Below are 22,781 nucleotides of genomic sequence, written 5' to 3' on the forward strand. Positions count from 1 at the left end.
ATTTGGGCTTAGTTTCATTAAATGTACCTATTGGTATATTTGAGGGTTTTATACTGACAGAGTGAGTTTCACAAAACATCATTGTTTAAGCCACCTTTTTTTCCTTCATTGTGGTACTCACCCCTTTTGTGGTATTTGAATTACTCAGTAACCCCACAGTGATAAGACAAAGCAGATTCATTGAGGTGAAAATAAAAGGAAAAATCAGAAACTTTCTGTAGCTTTTACAAAATATCTGGCATTTCATATGTGAATGTAAGCTTCACAGAAAGCCTGAAAAATGAGTATTGTTTTCATAAAAATTTCTTTCTAGAGTGGATAGAGTCAATGAATTTCCTCAAAGTATATTCTGATGAATCATTCTGTCGTTCTGCTTGTAGATTTTCTCTCACAGCTCCCCATCTTCTTTAAGAAATTAATTTCCTTGAAGTTTTTGATTCTTTATTTTTCTAATTTTTATTGGTGTATAACTGATTTACAATATCATGTTAGTTTCAGGTATACGATAAAGTGAATCTGCTTTATCTCTATATGTATGAAGTGTCTGATACTTTAAAGGGTAAGTAGTTGTTAAAATTGTCCAATTGCAAAATTGGAGTGACAAGGTTAAATCCACATCTTCAGACTCTAATCATACTTACTCTGCAGTCCTCTTACTTCCACACATTTTAAGATATTATGGTGTAATGAGCTTCTCATTCTCCAGCTTTAATTTTCTTTATCTTTTACTCAAGATTTTAGAGCAGGTAGTTTATGAACCAAAGAACCCCAAAGGTTGCAATGGGCAGCATGATACAACTTTTAGTTTATAATCTAAATTCATTGCAGAAGGGGGGGTAATTAAAGAGAGATTCATTTATTCAGTTCACACATTAATTGTGCATCCACTCTATGGGAGGCAGCTTTCTAGGACCTGGGGATACATTGGTGATTAAACAACTTATTCTCTTGCAGTATACTTTCTAGTAAAGGCCACAGACGATGAACAAGAAATTTTTTTTTTCTAATTGGAGTACAGTTGATTTACAATGTTGTGTTAGTTTCAGGGATACATTAAAGTGAATCAGTTATACGTATACATATATCCTCTCTTTTTTAGATTCTTTTCCCATATAGGCCATTACACAGTATTGAGTAGAGTTCCTTGTGCTATACAATAGATTCTAGGCTATGTACTTTATTAATATTTCTTGTTTATGTAGAAAACATAAATAAGATATATTAATAAAATATATAGTCTAGGTAAATGTTAAGAGGAAAAAAAATTCAAGAAAAGCAATAGAGAGTCAGAGTGGGTAAATGATGTTTGCAATTTTAGATGAGGTGATTCAGAAAAACTCTGTGAGAAGGTGACATTTGAATGAAGAACTGAAGGAAGTTAGCAAGTAAGTCACACAGCTGTTTATTGGAAGAGAATTCCAGACCAAGGGAACATCAAGTACAAAGTCTCTGAGGCTGGAATGTGCTGGATGTATTCAAAGGCTAGAGGAGGCCAACTGGGGTAGAGTGAACTGAATGAAGGGGAGAATAGGAAATGTTTCACAAGAGTGCAGATCTTATAGGACATTGTAGACCTTTGTAAAGACTTTGGTTTTTACTTTTATTGAGGTAGGAGACATTGGATGCCTCCACCAATGAATCTTATTATCTGGCCTGTACTTAAAGAGAATCTCTCCATGTTGTTGAACAGAGAGGAAAGGTGGATGGATGAGGGTCAAAGTAGGGAGATCATTTAGGAGGCTGTTTAAAAAAAAAATCAGGTGGGGCTTCCGTGGTGGCGCAGTGGTTGAGAGTCCGCCTGCCGATGCAGGGGACACGGGTTCGTGCCCTGGTCCGGGAGGATCCCACATGCCGCGGAGCGGCTGGGTGCGTGAGCCATGGCCGCTGAGCCTGCGTGTCCGGAGCCTGTGCTCCGCAACGGGAGAGGCCACAGCAGTGAGAGGCCCGCATACCGCAAAAAAAAAAAAAAAAAAAAAAATCAGGTAGCTCTAACCAATTTAGTGCAATTGAGGTGAGGAGCAGCTGTCAGATAGAAGACAGGAGCTACAAGATTTCTTGATGGATTAAGAGTAATGTGTGAAAAAGAGGAATCAATATGACTCTTAAGTTCTTGGCCAGAACACTTCAAAGAATGAAGTTGCTGTTTACTGAAATGAGGAAAACAGAAGGAAGGGTAGATTTGGGAGTGGCGGGTGGGACCGGAGGGAGAAACAGGATAAGAAGGGGCTCAGTTTTGAACATGTAATATTTGATATTGATACTTCTTAAAATCCAGTGGGGATTAAATGGATACTAAAACTATACTCATGTAAGAGGGTTCAGCTCTTAGACATTTGGTTTAAGTGGAATAGTGTTATTATAACCATTCAAAAACAAATATTTATTCATCTTTTTTTTTTGCGAGGGGGGTGAGTACGCGGGCCTCTGACTGTTGTGGCCTCTCCCGTCGTGGAGCACAGGCTTCGGACGCGCAGGCTCAGCGGCCATGGCTCACGGGCCCAGCCTCTCCGCGGCATGTGGGATCTTCCCGGACGGGGGCATGAACCCCTGTCCCCTGCATCGGCAGGCAGACTCTCAACCACTGCGCCACCAGGGAAGCCCTATTCATCATTTTTTATGTGTCAAGCCCAATACTAAGTGCTAGGATATAATAATAAGATATAAGACTAATAAGATCTCAAGTCACATAATGGTATATAGTTCATGTCAGGGGTGATTGAGTTATAGAGTACTCAAAACGTGGAACCTTGGAAATAGGAATACTTGCTCCATTATCACATTGTTAAAACTCTACCTAGGAGGGCTTCCCTGGTGGCGCAGTGGTTGAGAGTCCGCCTGTTGATGCAGGGGATGCAGGTTCGTGCCCCGGTCCGGGAGAATCCCACATGTCGAGGAGCGGCTGGGCCAGTGAGCCATGGCCGCTGAGCCCGCACGTCTGGAGCCTGTGCTCTGCAATGGGAGAGGCCACAAGAGTGAGAGGCCCGCGTACCGCAAAAAAAAAAAAAAACTATACCTAGGAGTTTTATTCAATTGACCATCCTCTTGAAGGGGGGTTGGTTTTTATCATGGTTTGGCCTCCTGAAAGTTCTGTTATGACAGACTACTATAAAGAAGGCTAAACTCATAGGTCTTGTTCACATTTAATGTTCATTGTTCTTTTTCTTTCATCTTACTGATAAAATTCAAGTGGTGAGTTACATTTGATCACAGTATAATACATATAAGGTGGTTCGTGTTTATGTTTTCTGAACTAGACAGTAATACCCGAAAGATGATTGCTAATTAATTGCTAGACTTTTTTGTTCTTTCTTTGAACGTTATGTACTTTTTGTACTGTTATTTTGACGTTTGGTATTCTTCTCTTAATAACTCTGCATGGGGTTTTTGAAAGACCTACAAAGGCACTGAGTAAAGTCAATACATTTCTAATAATGCAACTACCCAGGAAAAGCTGGAGTTATTTGGTTTCTTTTTTTTCTTTCTTTTTTAGTGTTTTAGGTCTTTAGGATATATTTGAGAATGTATTATACCTGCCATTATGGAAGACTGCTGTGCTGAACGCTGGTGCTTGATACTCAATTACAGCATCTTTCCTTTGAGTCAAAGAAGAGAGCAAATAGCTCTCTGTTCAGGGAACCGGGTAGCACTAACCACTCTCCACTTTCCGATAGTAAAAGTAATTTAAGCTATCAGAGACCCAACACTACTTTAGCAGTGTCCCCTGGAGAACAAAGCAGTTAAAGCAAAATTTCATGTGGTTTTCTTTCATGATTTGAGCTCCTTCTGAGAAATACATCTAGAGTTATGCAGGAATAGTTTGAAACTGTTTCATTGGCAGTGTCCTAGCAGAGTTCTTTATCAGATAACAACTGTGAAGTTGTATCTAGCAATATGCGAAGTGCTGTGATTCAGGTTACAGCATGGTGGTTCACTTGTAAGGAGAATTTCCACATTCAGAATAATCTTTGTATGAAGTTTATATAAAACATAAAGGTACAAAGTTTGAATAAAAATAGAAAACCTGGATATTTATGAATTTTTTAAGGTGAGCTAACAATGTGGGAGACAACTAAATGTAGTAATTTCCATCCTAAAACAAAAATCAATGTGTATGATCTATACAGTTGAAAAAGATGTCAATTAGAAACACATATCTTTGTTTTCAACTAAAAAATTTCCCATGCACATGTTATGCTTTCACTACTTATGCATATATCCATAAAAATCAATGTCATTGATTTGTGTCATTTAAATTTTTACATAAATGATATCATACTGTATAGATACTTTTGCCACTTGCATTTTTTTAAACGTAATATTAGATTTTTGCGAAGTATCTATGTTTGTGACTATAAATCTAGAACACTGATTTTCTACTCCTTTTTTGAATATCATTCCATAAATATCAACCATTATTTATGTATTCCCCTACTGTTGGAAGTTAGGTCTTTAAGAATTTTCAAGAAACCTAGGAAGAAAAGAGGAATTGACAGTCATAGACAGTTTCTCGATTCTGCTCCAACATGTTGGCATACCGATGTGTTGGGCTACCATACATTCTAAGCTTCACAAAAGTGGTTTCGACGGAGGCAAACTATCATACAGTGGAAATGGAGTTTTGAATCTTAGAACAAAGACAGAAATGAGATAGTGGACAAACCAAGGAACGTGGCAGGTATGGAACTCACAGGACTGTAACAGAGACACATAATGTAGTTTCAATGCAGAAGTTTTCATGAACGTATTTCTTTTTCATGGCTCTACTATCTCTTTTGGGCTGCTATCGGGTATAGTAATTCTGAATACTTATTTTCCATCTGTGTATAACAGGTTCTATTCATGCAAAACCTTTCAGTGATCAAACTTCTTGATCTCCTTAAGCCATTCAATATGAATATAAATCCAGTGACTATCCTCATTCTTTTAGATTTTCCACTAAATAAATGGTACACATATGTGGCTGTCCGTCAGAATTAACTGGGGATCTTTATAAAATTACAACTTTTATGAACTCAACCTTCGAAATTCTGATAAAGGATTTATAGGACAGAGGAATTGTATTTTTTTAATAAAAATTCTTCAGAGATTCAAATAAATTTCAGTTGTGATACCACTTTCCTAAGTGTATAACTTAATTTTTATATAGAGTATTCCCTAGCAAGAGTTGTAAAAATATTAACCTAAAAATGTGATGTGGGGTAGAAAAACGAAAAGCTTTACCTTGAAATCTTTGGCCAGAATTAAGTTGATATGCTTCAACTGAAAATGTACATAGTTGAAAATGTGCAACTGAAAATGTACATAGCTAAGAAAGGTGCAAACACTATTGACAAACTGATTTACACCTCACAGAAAAGATAACATGCTTTACCTGTGGATTAGAAAACCCAAATAATTAAGTTATCTTATTCATTGCATGTGTGGAGGATATTTAGTACATTATTAAAATCATGCTTCATAGAACCAGGCCCTTATAAACTTTGTAATTGGTTATGCATAATTGCAACTTATGCCTTTTCTATTGTGTTTCCAGCACAGTGATGCGGTCCATGACCTTCTTCTGGATGTGATCACATGGGTTGGAATTTTGCTGTCCCTTGTTTGTCTCCTGATTTGCATCTTCACATTTTGCTTTTTCCGTGGGCTCCAGAGTGACCGTAACACCATCCATAAGAACCTCTGCATCAGCCTTTTTGTAGCAGAACTGCTCTTCTTGATTGGGATCAACCGAACAGATCAACCAGTAAGCAATTTATTTTGGTATTAGAAAAGAATTTCTCCACTTCCAGCTTTCCAATACACAAAATATTCTTGTTTGAAAGTATCCTCTCTTCCAGTTGTCTAAGATAGTTACTAATTTTGAGATCTTATTCGGTATTCCCTTTTTCATATCCATTGCCATAAAGATGCAGTGAATATATGGATGTAATGTACATTTCTTCAGAAATTCTGTTCAAAAACTTGCCTTTCTAAACAACTGTGTTTCTGCATTAGTATTTTTCTTTAATTTTTTTAATCACAAAGCTGAATATTGAGAAAACTTAAATCATTTGGGGAATGGAGGAGTATCTTTTCTAACATGTAATTTTTATTCTTTGAAATTTATAATATATATATTTTTAAAAAAAACACTGGAAATTATATTGAAAACTGCATGTCTAACATTAGTTGGGTTTTTTTTTAACATCTTTATTGGAGTATAATTACTTTACAATGGTGTGTTAGTTTCTGCTTTATAACAAAGTAAATCAGCTATACATATACATATATCCCCATACCTCCTCCCTCTTGCGTCTCCCTCCCTCCCACCCTCCCTATCCCACCCCTCTAGGTGGTCACAAAGCACTGAGCTGATCTCCTTGTGATATGCGGCTGCTTCCCACTAGCTATCTATTTTACATTTGGTAGTATATATAAGTCCATGCCACTTTCTCACTTTGTCCCAGATTATCCTTCCCCCTCCCTGTGTCCTCAAGTCCATTCTCTATGTCTGCATCTTTATTCCTGTCCTACCCCTAAGTTATTCAGAAGCTTTTTTTTTTTTTTTTTAGATTCCATATACATGTGTTAACATATGGTATTTGTTTTTCCTTCTGACTTACTTCACTCTGTATGACAGACTCTAGGTCCATCCACCTCATTACAGATAACTCAATTTCATTTCTTTTTATGGCTGAGTAATATTCCTTTGTATATATGTGCCACATCTTCTTTATCCATTCATCTGTCAAGGGACACTTAGATTGTTTCCATGTCCTGTCTATTGTAAATAGAGCTGCAATGAGCATGACACTTTTTGAATTATGGTTTTCTCAGGGTATATGCCAGTAGTGGGATTGCTGGGTCACATGGTAGTTCTATTTTTAGTTTTTTTAAGGAACTTCCATACTGTTCTCCATAGTGGCTGTATCAATTTATATTCCCACCATTAGTGCAAGAGGGTTCCCTTTCCTCCACACCCTCTCCAACATTTATTATTTCCAGATGTTTTGGTGATGGCCATTCTGACTGCTGTGAGGTGATACCTAATTGTAGTTTTGATTTGCATTTCTTTAATGATTAGTGATGGTGAGCATCCTTTCATGTGTTTGTTGTCAATCTGTATATCTTCTTTGCAGATACGTCTATTTAGGTCTTTTGCCCATTTTTGGATTGGGTTGTTTGTTTTGTTTTGTTTTTTTCTTTTTTTTTGCGGTACGCAGGCCTCTCACTGATGTGGCCTCTCCCGTTGCGGAGCACAGACTCCAGGCGTGCAGGCTCAGCGGCCATGGCTCACGGGCCCAGCCGCTCTGCGGCATGTGGGATCTTTCTGGACCGGTGCACGAACCCGTGTCCCCTGCATTGGCAGGCGGACTCCCAACCACCGCACCACCAGGGAAGCCCTGTTTGTTTTTTTGATATTGAGATGCATGAGCTGCTTGTATATTTGGAGATTAATCCTTTGTCAGTTGCTTCGTTTGCAAATATTTTCTCCCATTCTAAAGTTTGTCTTTTCGTCTTGCTTATGGTTTCCTTTGCTGTGCAAAAGCTTTTAAGTTTCATTAGGTCCCATTTGTTTATTTTTGTTTTTTATTTCCATTTCTCTAGGAGGTTGGTCAAAAAGGATCTTGCTGTGATTTATGTCATAGAGTGATTTGCCTATGTTTTCCTCTAAGAGTTTTATAGTGTCTGACCTTACGTTCAGGTCTTTAATCCATTTTGAGTTTATTTTTGTGTATGGTGTTACAGAATGTTCTAATTTCATTCTTTTACATGTAGCTGTCCAGTTTTCCCAGCACCACTTATTGAAGAGGATGTCTTTTCTCCATTGTATATTCTTGCCTCCTTTATCAAAAATAAGCTGACCATATGTGCATGGGTTTATCTCTGGGATTTCTATCCTGTTCTATTGATCTATGTGTCTATTTTTGTGCCCATACTGTACAGTCTTGATTACTGTAGCTTCATAGTATAGTCTGAAGTCCAGGAGCCTGATTCCTCCAGCTCTGTTTTTCTTTCTCAAGATTGCTTTGGCTATTCGGGGTCTTTTGTGTTTCCATACAAATTGTGAAATTTTTGTTCTAGTTCTGTGAAAAGTGCCCTTGGTAGTTTGATAGGGATTCCATTGAATCTGTAGATTGCTTTGGATAGTATAGTCATTTTCACAATGTTGATTCTTCCAATCCAAGAACATGGTATATTTCTCCATCTCTTTGTATCATCTTCAATTTCTTTCATCGGTGTCTCATAGTTTTCTGCATAGAGGTCTTTTGTCTCCTTAGGTAGCTTTATTCCTAGGTATTTTATTCTTTTTATTGCAGTGGTAAATTAGAGTGTTTCCTTAATTTCTCATTCAGATTTTTCATTATTAGTGTATAGGAGTGCACGAGATTTCTGTGCATTAATTTTGTAACCTGCTACTTTACCAAATTCATTGATTAGCTCTAGTAGTTTTCTGGTAGCATCTTTCGAATTCTCTATGAATAGGATTTTGTCATCTGCAAACAGTGACAGCTTTACTTCTTCTTTTCTGATTTGGATTCCTTTTATTTCTTTTTCATCTCTGATTGCTGCGGCTAAATCTTCCAAAACTATGTTGAATAATAGTGGTGAGAGTGGACAACCTTGTCTTGTTCCTGATCTTAGTGGAAATGGTTTCAATTTTTCACCATTGAAAACAATGTTTGCTGTGGGTTTGTCATATATGGCCTTAATTTGTTGAGGTAGGTTCCCTCTATGCCTACTTTCTGGAGAGTTTGCTGTGGGTTTGTCATATATGGCCTTAATTATGTTGTGGTAGGTTCCCTCTATGCCTACTTTCTGGAGAGTTTTTATCATAAATGGGTTTTGAATTTTGTCATAAGCTTTTTCTCCATCTATTGAGATGATCATACGGTTTTTCCCTTCAATTTGTTAATATGGTTTATCACACTGATTGATTTGCTAATATTGAAGAATCCTTGTGTTCCTGGTATAAACCCCACTTGATCATGGTGTAGAACACTTTAATATACTGCTGGATTCTGTTTGCTAGTATTTTGTTGAGGATTTTTGCATCCATGTTCATCAGTGATATTGGCCTGTAGTTTTCTTTGTTTGTGACATCTTTGTTTGGTTTTGGTATCAGGGTGACGGTGGCCTCATAGAATGTGTTTGAGAGTGTTCCTCCCTCTGCTATATTTTGGAAGAGTTTGAGAACGATAGGTGTTAACTCTTCTCTAAATGTTTGATAGAATTTGCCTGTAGAGCCATCATGTCCTGGGCTTTTGTTTGTTGGAAGATTTTTAATCACAGTCTCAATTTCAGTGCTTGTGATTGGTCTGTTTATACTATCTATCTCTTCCTGGTTCAGTCTCAGAAGGTTGTGCCATTCTCAGAATTTGTCTATTTCTTCCAGGTTGTCCATTTTATTGGCATAGAGTTTCTTGTAGTAATCTCTCATGATCTTTTGTATTTCTGCAGTGTCAGTTGCTACTTCTCCTTTTTCATTTCTAATTCTACTGATTTGAGTCTTCTCCCTTTTTTTCTTGATGAGTCTGGTTAATGGTTTATCAATTTTGTTTATCTTCTCAAAGAACCAGCTTTTAGTTTTATTGATCTTTGCTACTGTTCCCTTCATTTCTTATTCACTTATTTCTGATCTGATTTTATGATTTCTTTCCTACTGCTAACTCTGGGGTCTTTTTGTTCTTTCTCTAATTGCTTTAGGTGTAAGTTTAGTTTGTTTATTTGAGATGTTTCCTGGTTCTTGAGGTAGGATTGTATTGCTATAAACTTCCTTCTTAGAACTGCTTTTGCTGCATCCCATAGGTTCTGGGTCATTGTGTTTTCATTGTTATTGTTTCTAGGTATTTTTTGATTTCCTCTTTGATTTCTTCAGTGATCTCTTGGTTATTAAGTAGTGTATTTTTTAGCCTCCATGTGTTTGTATTTTTTATAGATTTTTTTCCTGTAATTGATATATAGTCTCATAGCTTTGTGGTCAGAAAAGATACTTGATACGATTTCAATTTTCTTAAATTTACCAAGGCTTTTTTGTGATCCAAGATATGATCTATCCTGGAGAATGTCTCATGAGCATTTGAGAAGAAAGTGTATTCTGTTGTTTTTGTGTGAAATGTCCTATAAATATCAATTAAGTCCATCTTGTTTAATATATCATTTAGAGCTTGTGTTTCCTTATTTATTTTCATTTTGGATGATCTGTCCATAGGTAAAAGTGGGGTGTTAAAGTCCCGTACTATGATTGTGTTACTGTCAATTTCCCCTTTTATGGCTGTTAGCATTTGCCTTATTTATTGAGGTGCTCCTATGTTGGGTGCAAAAATATTTATAATTGTTATATCTTCTTGGATTGATCCTTTGATCATTATGTAGTATCCTTCTTTGTCTCTTGTAATAGTCTTTGTTTTAAAGTCTATTTTTTCTGATATGAGAATTGCTATTCCAGCTTTCTTTTGATTTCCATTTGCATGGAATATCTTTTTCCATCCCTCACTTTCAGTCGCTAAGTGTCCCTAGGTCTAAAGTGGGTGTCTTGTAGACAGCATATATATCGGTCTTGCTTTTGTATCCGTTCAGCCAGTCTATGTCTTTTGGTTGGAGCATTTAATCCATTTACATTTAAGTTAATTATTGATATGTATGTCCTATTACCATTTTCTTAATTATTTTGTGTTTATTATTGTAGGTCTTTTCCTTCTCTTGCATTTCCCGCCTAGAGAAGTTCCTTTAGCATTTGTTGGTGGTTTAGTGGTGCTGAATTCTCTTAGCTTTTGCTTGTCTGTAAAGGTTTTAATTTCTCCATTGAATCTGAATGAGATTCTTGCTGGGTAGAGTAATCTTGGTTGTAGGTTTTTCCCTTTTATCACTTTAAATATATCCTGCCACTCCCTTCTGGATTGCAGAGTTTCAGCTGTTAACCTTATGGGAATTCCCTTGTATGTTATTTGTTGTTTTTCCCTTGCTGCTTTTAATATTTTTTCTTTGTATTTAATTTTTGATAGTTTGATTAATATGGGTCTTGGCTTGTTTCTCTTTGGGTTTATCATGTATGGGACTCTCTGCACTTCCTGGCATTGACTGACTATTTCATTTCCCATATTAAGGAAGTTTTCAACTATAATCTCTTCAAATATTTTCTCAGTCCCTTTCTTTTTCTCTTCTTCTTCTGGGACCCCTAAAATTTGAATGTTGGTGCATTTAATGTTGTCCCAGAGTTGTCTAAGACTGTCCTTAATTCTGTTCATTCTTTTTTCTTTATTCTGCTCTGCAGTAGTCATTTCCACTATTTTATCTTCCAGGGTGCTTATCAGTTCTTCTGCCTCAGTTATTCTGCTATTGATTCCTTCTAGAGAATTTTTAATTTCATTTATTGTGTTGTTGATCATTGTTTGTTTGCCCTTTAGTTCTTTCAGGTCCTTGTTAAACGTTTCTTGTATTTTCTCCATTCTTTTTCCAAGATTTCAGATCATTTTTACTAGCATTACTCTGAATTCTTTTTCAGGTAGACTGCCTATTTCCTCTTCATTTGTTTGGTCTGGTGAGTTTTTACCTTGCCTCTTTATCTGCTGCATATTTCTCTGTCTTCTCATTTTGCTTAATTAATGTGTTTGGGGTCTCCTTTTTGCAAACTGCAGGTTCGTAGTTCCTGTTGTTTTTGGTGTCTGCCCCCAGTGGTCTGGGTTAGTTCAGTGGGTTGTGTAGACTTCCTGTTGGAGGAGACTAGTGCCTGTGTTCTAGTGGATGAGGCTGGATCTTGTCTTTCTGATGGGCAGAACCTCATCTGGTGGTGTGTTTTGGGGTGTCTGTGACCTTATTATGATTTTCGGCAGCCTCTCTGCTAATGTGTGGGGTTGTGTTGCTAGTTGTTTGGCATAGAGTGTCCAGCACTGTAGCTTGCTGGTTGTTGAGTGGATCTGGGTCTTAGCATTGAGATAGAGATCTCTGGGAGATTTTTGCCTTTTGATATTACATGGAGCCGGGAAGTCTCTGGTGGACCAATGTGCTGAAGTCAGCTCTCCCACCTCAGAGGCACAGGTGTGACACCCGGCCAGAGCACCAAGACCCTGTCAGCCACACGACTCAAAAGAAAAGGGAGTAAAATAAATAAATAAAATAAAATAAAATAACATTATTAAAATAAAAATAATTATTAAAAATAAAAAAATTAAAAGGTAATAAAAAAAGAAAGAAGGAAGAGAGCAACCAAACCAAAAAACAAATCCACCCGTGATAACAAGCACTAAAAACTATACTTAAAAAAAAGAAAAAGAAAAACAAACAATAAACAAAAAAAACGGACAGACGGAACCCTAGGACAATGGTAAAAGCAAAGCTGTACAGACAATATCACACAAAAAAGCATACACATACACACTCACAAAAAGAGAAAAAGGAAAAAAAATCTATATATTAAAAAAAGGAAGAAAGCAACCAAATCAATAAACAAATCTACCAATGATAATAAACTCTAAATACTAAGATAAACATAAAACCAGAAACAAATTAGATGCAGAAAGCAAACCCCAAGTCTACAGTTGCTCCCAAAGTCCACTGCCTCAGTTTTGTGATGATTCGTTGTCTATTCACGTATTCCACAGATGCAGGGTACATCAAGTTGATTGTGAAGATTTAATCTGCTTCTCCTGAGGCTGCTGGGAGAGATTTCCTTTTCTCTTCTTTGTTCGCACAGCTCCTGGGGTTCAGCTTTGGATTTGGCCCCGCCTCTGCATATAAGTTGCCTGAGGGCATCTGTTCTTAGCACCCACAGGACGGGGTTAAAGGAGCAGCTGATTAGGGGGCTCTGGCTCACTCAGGCTGGGCAGAGCAGAGGTACGGAATGTGGGGCGAGCCTGAGGTGACAGAGCCTGGAATGATGTTGCAACAGCCTGAGGCGTGCCATGTGTTCTCCTGGGGAAGTTTTCCCTGTTTCATGGGACTCTGGTAGTGGCTTCTGGGAGGGGAGGTGTGGATAGTGACCTGTTCTTGCACATAGGCTTCTTGATGGCTGCAGGAGCAGCCTTAGCGTTTCATGCCCGTCTCTGGGATCCGTGCTGGTAGCTGCAGCTCACGACAGTCTCTAGAGCTCGTTTAAGTGGTGCTCTGAATCCCTTCTCCTTGAGCACCCTGAAACAATGGTCTCTTGCCTCTTAGGCAGTTCCAAACTTTTTCCCAGACTCCCTCCAGCCTAGGTGTGGTGCACTAGCCCCCTTCAGGCCCTGTTCATGCAGCCAACCCCAGTCCTCTCCCTGGGATCTGACCTGCAAAGCCCGAGGCTCAGCTCCCAGCCCCCACCCACCGCAGCGGGTGAGCAGACAAGCCTCTCAGGCTTGTGAGTGCTGGTTGGCAGCAATCCTCTGTGCAGGAATCTCTCCGCTTTGCCCTCCACACCCCTGTTGCTGTGCTCTCCTCCACGGCTCCGAAGCTTCCCCCCTCCGCCACCCGCAGTCTCCGCCCGCGAAGGGGCTTCCTAGTGTGTGGAAACTTTTCCTCCTTCACAGCTCCCTCCCAGAGGTGCAGGTCCTATCCCTATCCTTTTGTCTCTGTTTTTTCTTTTTTCTTTTACCCTACCCAGGTATGTGGGAAGTTTCTTGCCTTGTGGGAAGTCTGAGGTCTTCTGCCAGCATTCAGTAGGCATTCTGTAGGAGTTGTTCCACATGTAGATCTATTTCTGCTGTATTTGTGGGGAGGAAGGTGATCTCCACGTCTTACTCCTCCGCCATCTTGAAAGTCTCCTAACATGAGTTTTTCTAATTGACCTGTTTTGGAAAATAGTTCAAACTCAATGTCATTTTTATAATTTATATACTCTTCCCAAATTTTGTTTTACACTTTATATTTTCTTAAATTCTGTTTACATCTTTAAGTGCTAACTTCATACTTTACTACTAACCACGTTTAGCCATATCAAGAAAGGAAGGGAAGGAGGGAGAGAGATGGGGAGAGAGGGAGGGAGAGAGTGAGGGAGGAAAGGAAGGAGGGAAGGAAAGAAATAGGAAAAAATGAATAGCACTAGCCAACTGTTCTTGATAAACCCAAACAGAAAATATGATCAACAGACAATATCTAATATAGTAAACAGACTTTATGCACATTTGTAATTTTTGTGAGGCCCTTTCTACTAACTTAAGATTTATGCACATAACGCAAGTTGGTTCTCATGAGTAAAACTGCAAATGAAAATTTTCATTTTTTAGAAGACTTGTAGGCATAATAAATAATTCATTCATTTAATGCTGTTCTCTGGTATGTGTCCATATGTATACAGTATTTTACAATGAAAATGCAGTTGGATTCATGTTTGTGATTACACATTCATGATTAATGGCTGTGAAGGGTACAATTATAGTGATTATACTTTTAACTGGTTATCATATACAAATGTGACAGTTTTTCCCATAAATGCATACAGATGAATAAGCAATCAAAGTACACATTCTTTCTCCAAAAACGTAAAGCCTTCTGATAACAAAAATTAATAGTTGAAGTTCTAACTCTACAAAGCAAGAAATGGAAAACGATGTTATTTCCCAAGAAGAAATCATTTCATTCTCTTTTTAACCTGCAATTCAAATGCTCTGTGATTTCTTTTCATTTAGAAACCTTATTCTTATTTTTGCTTCTTGATGTTACATATGGTATGATAAACTTCTCCAAGTGTTGCATACTGCACAAAACTTCTGACATGTAGCATAAAGGACAATGATTGGTATCAAAAATTTGGGTTGAGTGCAGCTCAGCCCAACTTGTCTTTACTCTTATTGCTGTATATGTGTTCTCTTCCTGCCTGTTATGTGGCAGTCAGGCTCTACTTTCTCTTTCTAGCCCCTTTGACACTTGATTGCCTCATCTCCCCTTCATCGTCATCTCTCTAATCCAAGGAGATAGACCTGCCCTTTGTCTCGTTTCTCAAGGATCATACTCGCCATTGAATCCATACTAATGAGTTAATTTCTATAAATTTGTTGCCTTTTCTAGTAGGAACTGTAGAGTTTAGTTAAGACTTCTTATAAAAAATGAAGGCCTCCCCTCCAAAGGAGTGAGAATTTCAGGAACTGACGTAAGATAATTAATATATGGTCAGCTGAAACTTATAGTACCTTAGAAAATATGCCAAAGTAAGGGCTAGCTGCCTTTTGTGACCAAGCTTGTATAGCACAACATTTAGTAAAATAACAAAAAAATGAGAGAATGAAAGCACTTCTGGAACACTTTATTTTAACCAGATCTACATTTACAGCTATGCAGTATGAACTTCCCAATGTCATCTTAAATCCTTTCTGAAATAAGGCAAGCAAGAAATAAACAATAAATAATAATGAATTAATAATCTCATTATAAAACACTTTAATTATTATATTTTTTTATTTTAAGAGCTTTTATTCTCCTTGATTTTAGTGTTTCTCTTTCACTTACATTGAAGAACTTAATATGTTAATAAACACAGGATTATGACCAAGAAAAAAATTCATGAGATCTATTTTAAAACCTTTAGACTAATCTCAGTAATAATTATCAATAGAATCTTATTAGAACTTTTCCCTATATGTTATACTTTTTTCTTATTATAATGCTCTGCTGTCATCCATAGCCATTATTAATAAAATGTTAAATAGAGTTTTCACAGATAAGTTATATTTAATTAGGTTTTAATGTCTGAATTTTAAGAATCTTGTCTCAATTATTTTTTTGCAGACCTTATTATTGCAGTCTTGATAAATATTTATTTTAATTTTATGGCAGTTGATATTTCATTTGGTAGTTATTTGACTGACTCATTTGTTCCTTTCCCTAGATTGCCTGTGCCGTTTTTGCTGCTCTCTTACATTTCTTCTTCTTGGCTGCCTTCACGTGGATGTTCCTGGAGGGAGTGCAGCTCTATATCATGCTGGTGGAGGTTTTTGAGAGTGAACATTCACGAAGGAAATACTTTTACCTGGTCGGCTATGGGATGCCTGCGCTCATTGTGGCTGTGTCAGCTGCAGTAGACTATAGGAGTTATGGAACAGATAAAGTGTGAGTTTACGTTTTCTTTCCTTTTCTTCCTCTTTTAAAATCTAGTTGAAATTGAAACTTTGCATTTTCTCAGAAGCTAAGGTCTTTATATCACTTCACAGCAATAAACAACAGAACTGTAGAAGCAAATGGAGATAATTCAATTCATGGCTTGTACTTTTGTTATGATGTAAAGAGAGAAAAAATATTCCTGAGATTGAACATCTACATCACAACCTTGAGTAATTATAAAAGGATGATACTTTTAATATCTTTCAGAGCGTTGAGACATTTGTCAAATGAAGAGCTAGCTGTATTAAAGATGTGTATTCAGAGGACAGTGTAGTCCATGACTTTAATGGCTTCTCTTCTTCCTGACATGTCAATTCTAGTCACTAGAAAGTAACAAGTATCATTAACAGAAAGATAGAGCATATGAGCAGGGGCAGCTTGTGTTTTCCTTTTTTCCCCTAGGTGGCTATTGGGGTACAGTGATGACCCTTATTTTCAACATACCTTCAAATTGGTGAAACATACCCATAGAGATGATCAGCATACTTATGGAAAGAAATTCAGTGAAAAATATTTCAGTAATCCACATCAATATAATAGTTAGGATCCTGAGAATGAATGAGTTTCAACAGAAAAAGTTTAGAAAGAAGACCAAAATAGATCTCTGATGAATACTCACATTTAGAACATAGATTGAGGAGGGAGAATAAAAATAAAGAAAAGAGATGACCAGAGCCTTAAAAGAGAACCATGGGGAAAGTGAGAAGAAAGTTTCAAGGTGGTATTCTCTGTCCATTTATCCTTTGCAACAACTATTTTGGCAAAGTGCTGGAAGCAGAAGCCAAATTGGAAAGTGTGAAGAGATAAGTCAGTGGCAACGAAGTAGAGTCTTCAAGTGTTATCTACAGCCTGAAAAAGTTTGATTGAGAAATAGTGAAAATATTAATTCATGGTAACAGTAATGAAGAAGGATTTTTAAAAATGAAGTCCCAAAATATCTAGGGTGGGAAGACTCAAGTTGGTAAGAGGAGATTAGTAGAGAGAAAGTGTCTTATGCCTCATTTGTATTAAATATATATATAGGCTGAATGAAAAGAAAAGAAAAGGTCCTAGGGGGATAGAAAGACATAAGATTAGACATAAGATGAGAAAAATGTTGATTTAGTACTGAAAGTGGCCTTAGAATTCACCTAGTCCAAGGTATTATTATTATTATTATTATATTTATTTATTTATTTTTTTTGCGGTACCCGGGCCTCTCACTGTTGTGGCCTCTCCCATTGCGGAGCACAGGCTCCGGACGCGCAGGCTTAGCGGCCATGGCTCACGGGCCCAGCCGCTCCGCGGCATGTGGGATCTTCCCGGACCGGGGCACGAACCCGTGTCCCCTGCATCGGCAGGCGGACTCTCAACCACTGCACCACCAGGGAAGCCCCAAGGCATTATTTTTATAGATGAAAAAAAATCAAGAACCAGATAAATTAATTGCCTTGTCCATGGTGATGGAGGTAGATAGTGGCAGACATGTGATGAAATAAGTCAGGCTTATTTCCACTAAAACTAGGATGTTATTGAAATAGGAGATGACCCCTGTCTTCTGAGGTGTGAAGGAAATAACAGAAAAGATAAATTTGGAAGTGGAGGAATTTTTCCATCAAATAGGAGATGCTGATTTTTGAGTGAATAGGTGAGGTCACACTGAGAGGACAGATTTGAAAAGCTCTGAAATGAGCACTATGGAAAATGTGTTAAGGAGCCAATTAGACATTAATAAAACGATTTCCAAGCAGTAGTGTAGGCTCAGATGAGGTTAGACAACATCAATTGTACAGAAGTTAGTAAGCCAAATTTCATGACTTTTCACCAGCAGTCAGCAGCCTGAATATGCTGGCAATAAAGCAGCTCATTTCCCAGAAGAGAAGATTCAGAAGGAGGCAACCAAAAGAGGACTCCAGAGTTATAGGGAGCATAGTTAAAATAGAATATACGTTGGTGTAGAAGCACCAACAATACGATTAAAAGAAGACCATCTCGGGCTTCCCTGGTGGTGCAGTGGTTGAGAGTCTGCCTGCTGATGCAGGGGACACGGGTTCGTGCTCCGGTCCAGGAAGATCCCACATGCCGCGGAGCGGCTAGGCCCGTGAGCCATGGCCGTTGAGCCTGCGCGTCCGGAGCCTGTGCTCCGCAACGGGAGAGGCCACAACAGTGAGAGGCCCGCGTACCGCAAACAAACAAAAAAAAAAGAAGACCATCTCGCTTCTGTTGAATTTTTTTCTTGAGTACAGTGACAAGCTACATAAAACAATTTGTCTAAATGTAACTAATAGTAATTATTTTTTAATCTAACATTTGTGAATTGTGGTCGAATCTGAGGTCATTTTGTGTATCCCAGTGGCAATCATGGACCAGATTAGGATTAGGTAAAAATATTGCCTGTATTTGCTCCTAAAGACATTTTAGGGGAGGGGGATTAGATCATAGAATTTAATAAAAAACACCTTTATTGATATAATTTGCATACCATAAAATTCACTCTTTTAAAGAATACAATTCAGTTGTTTTTAGTACATTCAATTTAGGCATCCATCACCACTATCTAATTTTAGAATATTTTTATCCCCTCTAAAAGAAGCCCATTAGCAGTTACTGCCCTTAGATCATAGGATTTTACATTTTAATTAATGCATTTTCTCTCTAATGTATTAAATTGACTGATATTGTTATTTGTGACCTATACTATAAATATTGTCCTTATATAGTTCAATTTTGCTCTCTTGCAGTTCTTGACTTGCTTTTATTTTTGTTTCCTGTTGTTTTTTCTCTTTAGATATTTGCAAATTTTCCTATTACTGAACTGAAAACTTGTTTGCTTTATGTTATAGTCATTTATTTTGAAAGAGAGGTCATTTTCTGGATAGCAGGAATCTATCTTTTCTTAGAATCAATACTATGTAGTCTCTTGTGATTTTTTTAAAGTTTCGGTCATCATTGCTTTAATTTCCTGCACCATAACTGGAAGATCTCATTTACTGACATTATCACTTTGTGAGAAAGGAGGCTAATTTTCTTCCCAGGCATTGATTTAAAACAAGCCTTAATAATGGTTCAGTTTCACCATTATGATTTTTCCCAACACAAAGAGAAGAAAAACAGATACAGATAAAATAAATGGTAAATGAAAGAAGGATAGTAAAGGATAGGGAAAATTGCACTAAAATTCTTTCACAGGTGGGCATAGAGCATTTAGTGTCTCATTTGTGCATTTTCAATAAATTGTCCAGAGAGACAAAACTTCAAAATACATGGAAAAAAGATATAACTTCTTCCTTTGGGAATTCATCCAACTCAACATCTATACAGTGCTGTTTTGCCCATTGAGGAAGCAGGTGTTGAAAAAGAAACATTATTCAGTCATTTGTATTTACTTGATAAGCTGAAAGGAAGAGATCATGTTTCCGTCAGGAGTTTAATCAAGATATTGTCTCAAATAAAAATATAAGCAATGAATTTTTATACACTGGAAGGATTTCTGCATATAGAATTATGTATTTTGTTCCTTATTATTAAATCTGTTTTTGTTTTCTGGTTTCTGTTACTATTGTTTATTTCTTTTATTTCAAGTGGCATTTCCTACTTCCTGCTCATCACATTTGGGGGCTTTTTGGTTTGTTTGCTTGTTTTTGTCAGTGTTACCTTCTTATGTGCTACATTGATTTTTTTAAATACAAATACGTAAAGTCTACAGTCATAAATAAACTGGAATTAGCCAGAATTCAGAGACATATTGTCACTCATTTTCTGTAAATTCTTATTAAGCTTAATACAGTAAATTTGTATTTCTCGGAAGTCTATTTTACTTATTTTTGGAATTTTGTTATTATTACATTTTTACTTCTTAGTCTCAACCACTTGGATTACATCAAGACTAAAACCATTGAATACATATTACAGTAATCCAAATAACAAATTTATCTTTCTTTTCTCTCCTCTTAATGTATTTTATTATAATAACAATGAGGTTTTATTTCTGAAACCTTTAATAATAATAATAGCTTACATTTCTAAAAAGTAGAGAATCGTATCAATGGTAGGAGATAAAATTAGAGACAGAATTGTTTTTGTAGGTTAAATAAATGTTATTTTGATACAGATAGAGGTAACTATCATATTCCATTTGGCTGAAGGATTATGATGTGTTTTTCTATGAAATGTTATTAGGGCTATTGAATTGATTATTATGTAGAAAACATACTCACACATAAAGCATACATAATTTGATTTTGAGAAGTTGCTTAGTTTGCCATCAATTTGCAATATTTATAAGAGAATCTCATTATTTTCTGATGTTATTGAATGAAATCTTTTTATCTGTATTGACATTATTCTCGAGATAATTTACTTAGAATTACATTTAGTCACAATTATCAGACACTTAAAAAATCAGATTAAAGGTCCAATACAGTCATTAAAAAAAAAAAATTCAGCTAGTGGACCACAGGTCTAAATTGCACTGACTATGGGGTGTTTTCCATTTTCTCTCTGTTTTTCTATCTACCATTAGTCTCTTATACTGTTATTCATATGAACATTCAGTGAAGCCTTCCATGGGGTTATAGCTCAAAGGGAGAGCATTTGACTTTGGTGAAGCTGTCCAATATGATACTGTCAAAAAATAAAGGCTGGCATTGACTTAATAATTCAAACACAATTGATACGGAAATTCTGTGCTAAGTACTTTGATTTTATGACCTGAAACTAATTAGTTCATGTAAACTTTAATTACCGCAATATTACCTCCAAAAATGCAAACTGTTTGAACAGTTAATTTTTATTCAAAGGGAAAAAATTGCATTTATAGTTTATAGCACTTTCCTTGAAATCTAACTTTATGACAGAAAAAGCAGTGGTTAAAGTCATGGGTAGATTGGAAAAGGACTAGAAGTAGGTTCCAAGAAGAGGAGAAGGGAGGGTGCTGGGAAGGAGTAAAGCTCAGAGAATAGCCCAGAAATTAAAATGTGGGCTCAAAAATTGGTAAAAGTTTTCTGAAAGATGTTGATCAGGTCATGAACATTTATAATGGACCAGAAAGAACATCCTTGAGTTCTAAAAGCATAACTGAGCTTTTAAAAATAATTGAAATCAATTTTATGATCTGAAAATTATTATAAATCATCTGTTAAGTCTTAGATTTGTCTTCTTAGCTCACTAGCTTAACAACAGCTCCTAAAGGAGTAGTCTCTCCTCTGCTAGTTAAAAGCCCCCCAATTTCTTTATTGCCACTTCATTCTCTAACCAGCATAATCATTTGGGTAGAAGAGTGATTATTGATTTTTAAAATACTAGGTTATATTATTATCCAAGAAGGAGCTGAGCCAAGGAACATTAAACTTGATAGTATCTGAAAGTTATATGCGTAGTTTTATTCAATAGATTTTGCAATGCCTAAGCACCTCATCCAACTCATAGAACATTATATATTCATCTGAAATATTTCTCTAAGCATGTTATTATATGTAAAATATTCCTACTTGTAACATTGTGTTGACATGAAGCATTTACCTTACTAAATATTTATCACCAGACACGTTTGACTTTAGGTTGGCCAGTGAGAAATAGTACAGATAATTAAGGAGTATTTATCATTGACATATATCAAGATAGTCATTCAATATGTGTATGGGGAATGCTCTGTTATGTTATATGTTCTGTCGTTAAAGCCAAGAGCACATTTTATGTGTATGTATATCAGAGACTGAGGGCTTATTGTATCATAATTTCATCACCCAGGAACCCTATGACTGGCATAAGATTATCACCGTATATAAGAATTTGGGGTTGAGCATAGTTTTTTTGGTTAAGTAGTTATCCATTCCAGAGCCTATATAAGAGAACATCAGGACTGCTGTCCTGTTATTTAGAAAATATAATTGAAGTCAAATATGGAACTTAAGTTCTTACTGGAACCAAAGAAGTATTTATAATAACTTCCACATCTAGAGATTACCTTTCATCATAATTTCACCCTCTAGAAGGTTACAATTAAAAAGACAGCTAATGACACATATTGGTGAGGATGTGGAAAAATCAGAATCCTCATATATTTCTGGTGACAATGTAAAATGGTGCAGCTAACTACTTTGGAAAAGAGTTTGACAGATCTTCAAAATGCTAACATTAGATATCGAATGACCTAGCAATTCCACTCCTAGGGATTTACCCAAGAAAAAATGAAAACATAGGCTCATTCAAAAACTTTCACATGAATATTCATAGCAACATTATTCATATTAGCCAAAAAAGTGGAAACCCCCATATCCATCAGTTGAAGAGAAGATAAACAAAATGTGGTATATCCGTATGATAGAATATTACTTGGAAATAAAAATGAAGTATTGATACATGCTACAAAATGAACACAATTTGAAAACATTATGTTAAATGAAATAATCCAGTCACAAAAGACTACACATGTATGATCCCATTTGTACTAAATGTCTAGAATAGACAAATTCTTAGAGACAAAAAGTATAGTGGTTACTAGGACTGGGGAGAGGGTAGGGAAGCCATTACCATACCAAGGGAGTGAATTTGGTAGAGATAATGGAAGGTGGCTGTAGATAGGTACAAGTTTTCATTCTGGTGCCATGAAAATATTCTAAAATTAGATTACAGTGATCATTTCCCAACTTTTAAATATACTAAAAGCATTGAATTATATACTTTAAATGGATGATTCAGAGTATATAAATTATACTGCAATAAAGCTGTTTAAAAATACTAAAATTTTTACTAAC

At 36.5% G+C, this 22,781-nt stretch overlaps 1 protein-coding gene across 22 annotated transcripts in view; it reads left to right on the plus strand.

Annotated features, from left to right (window-relative positions):
- ADGRL3 (adhesion G protein-coupled receptor L3) overlaps positions 1-22,781 on the plus strand; it is an 859,466-nt gene that overhangs the window by 749,085 nt on the left and 87,600 nt on the right. For all 22 annotated transcript variants that reach the window (XM_060299415.1, XM_060299418.1, XM_060299419.1 and 19 more), the window contains 2 exons: positions 5,534-5,743; positions 15,776-15,996. In XM_060299415.1, the coding sequence (XP_060155398.1) occupies positions 5,534-5,743; positions 15,776-15,996 (431 nt within the window). The remainder of the gene's footprint in view (positions 1-5,533; positions 5,744-15,775; positions 15,997-22,781) is intronic.

This window comes from Globicephala melas, chromosome 5 (genome assembly GCF_963455315.2).
Source record: "Globicephala melas chromosome 5, mGloMel1.2, whole genome shotgun sequence".
NCBI lineage: Eukaryota > Metazoa > Chordata > Mammalia > Artiodactyla > Delphinidae > Globicephala > Globicephala melas.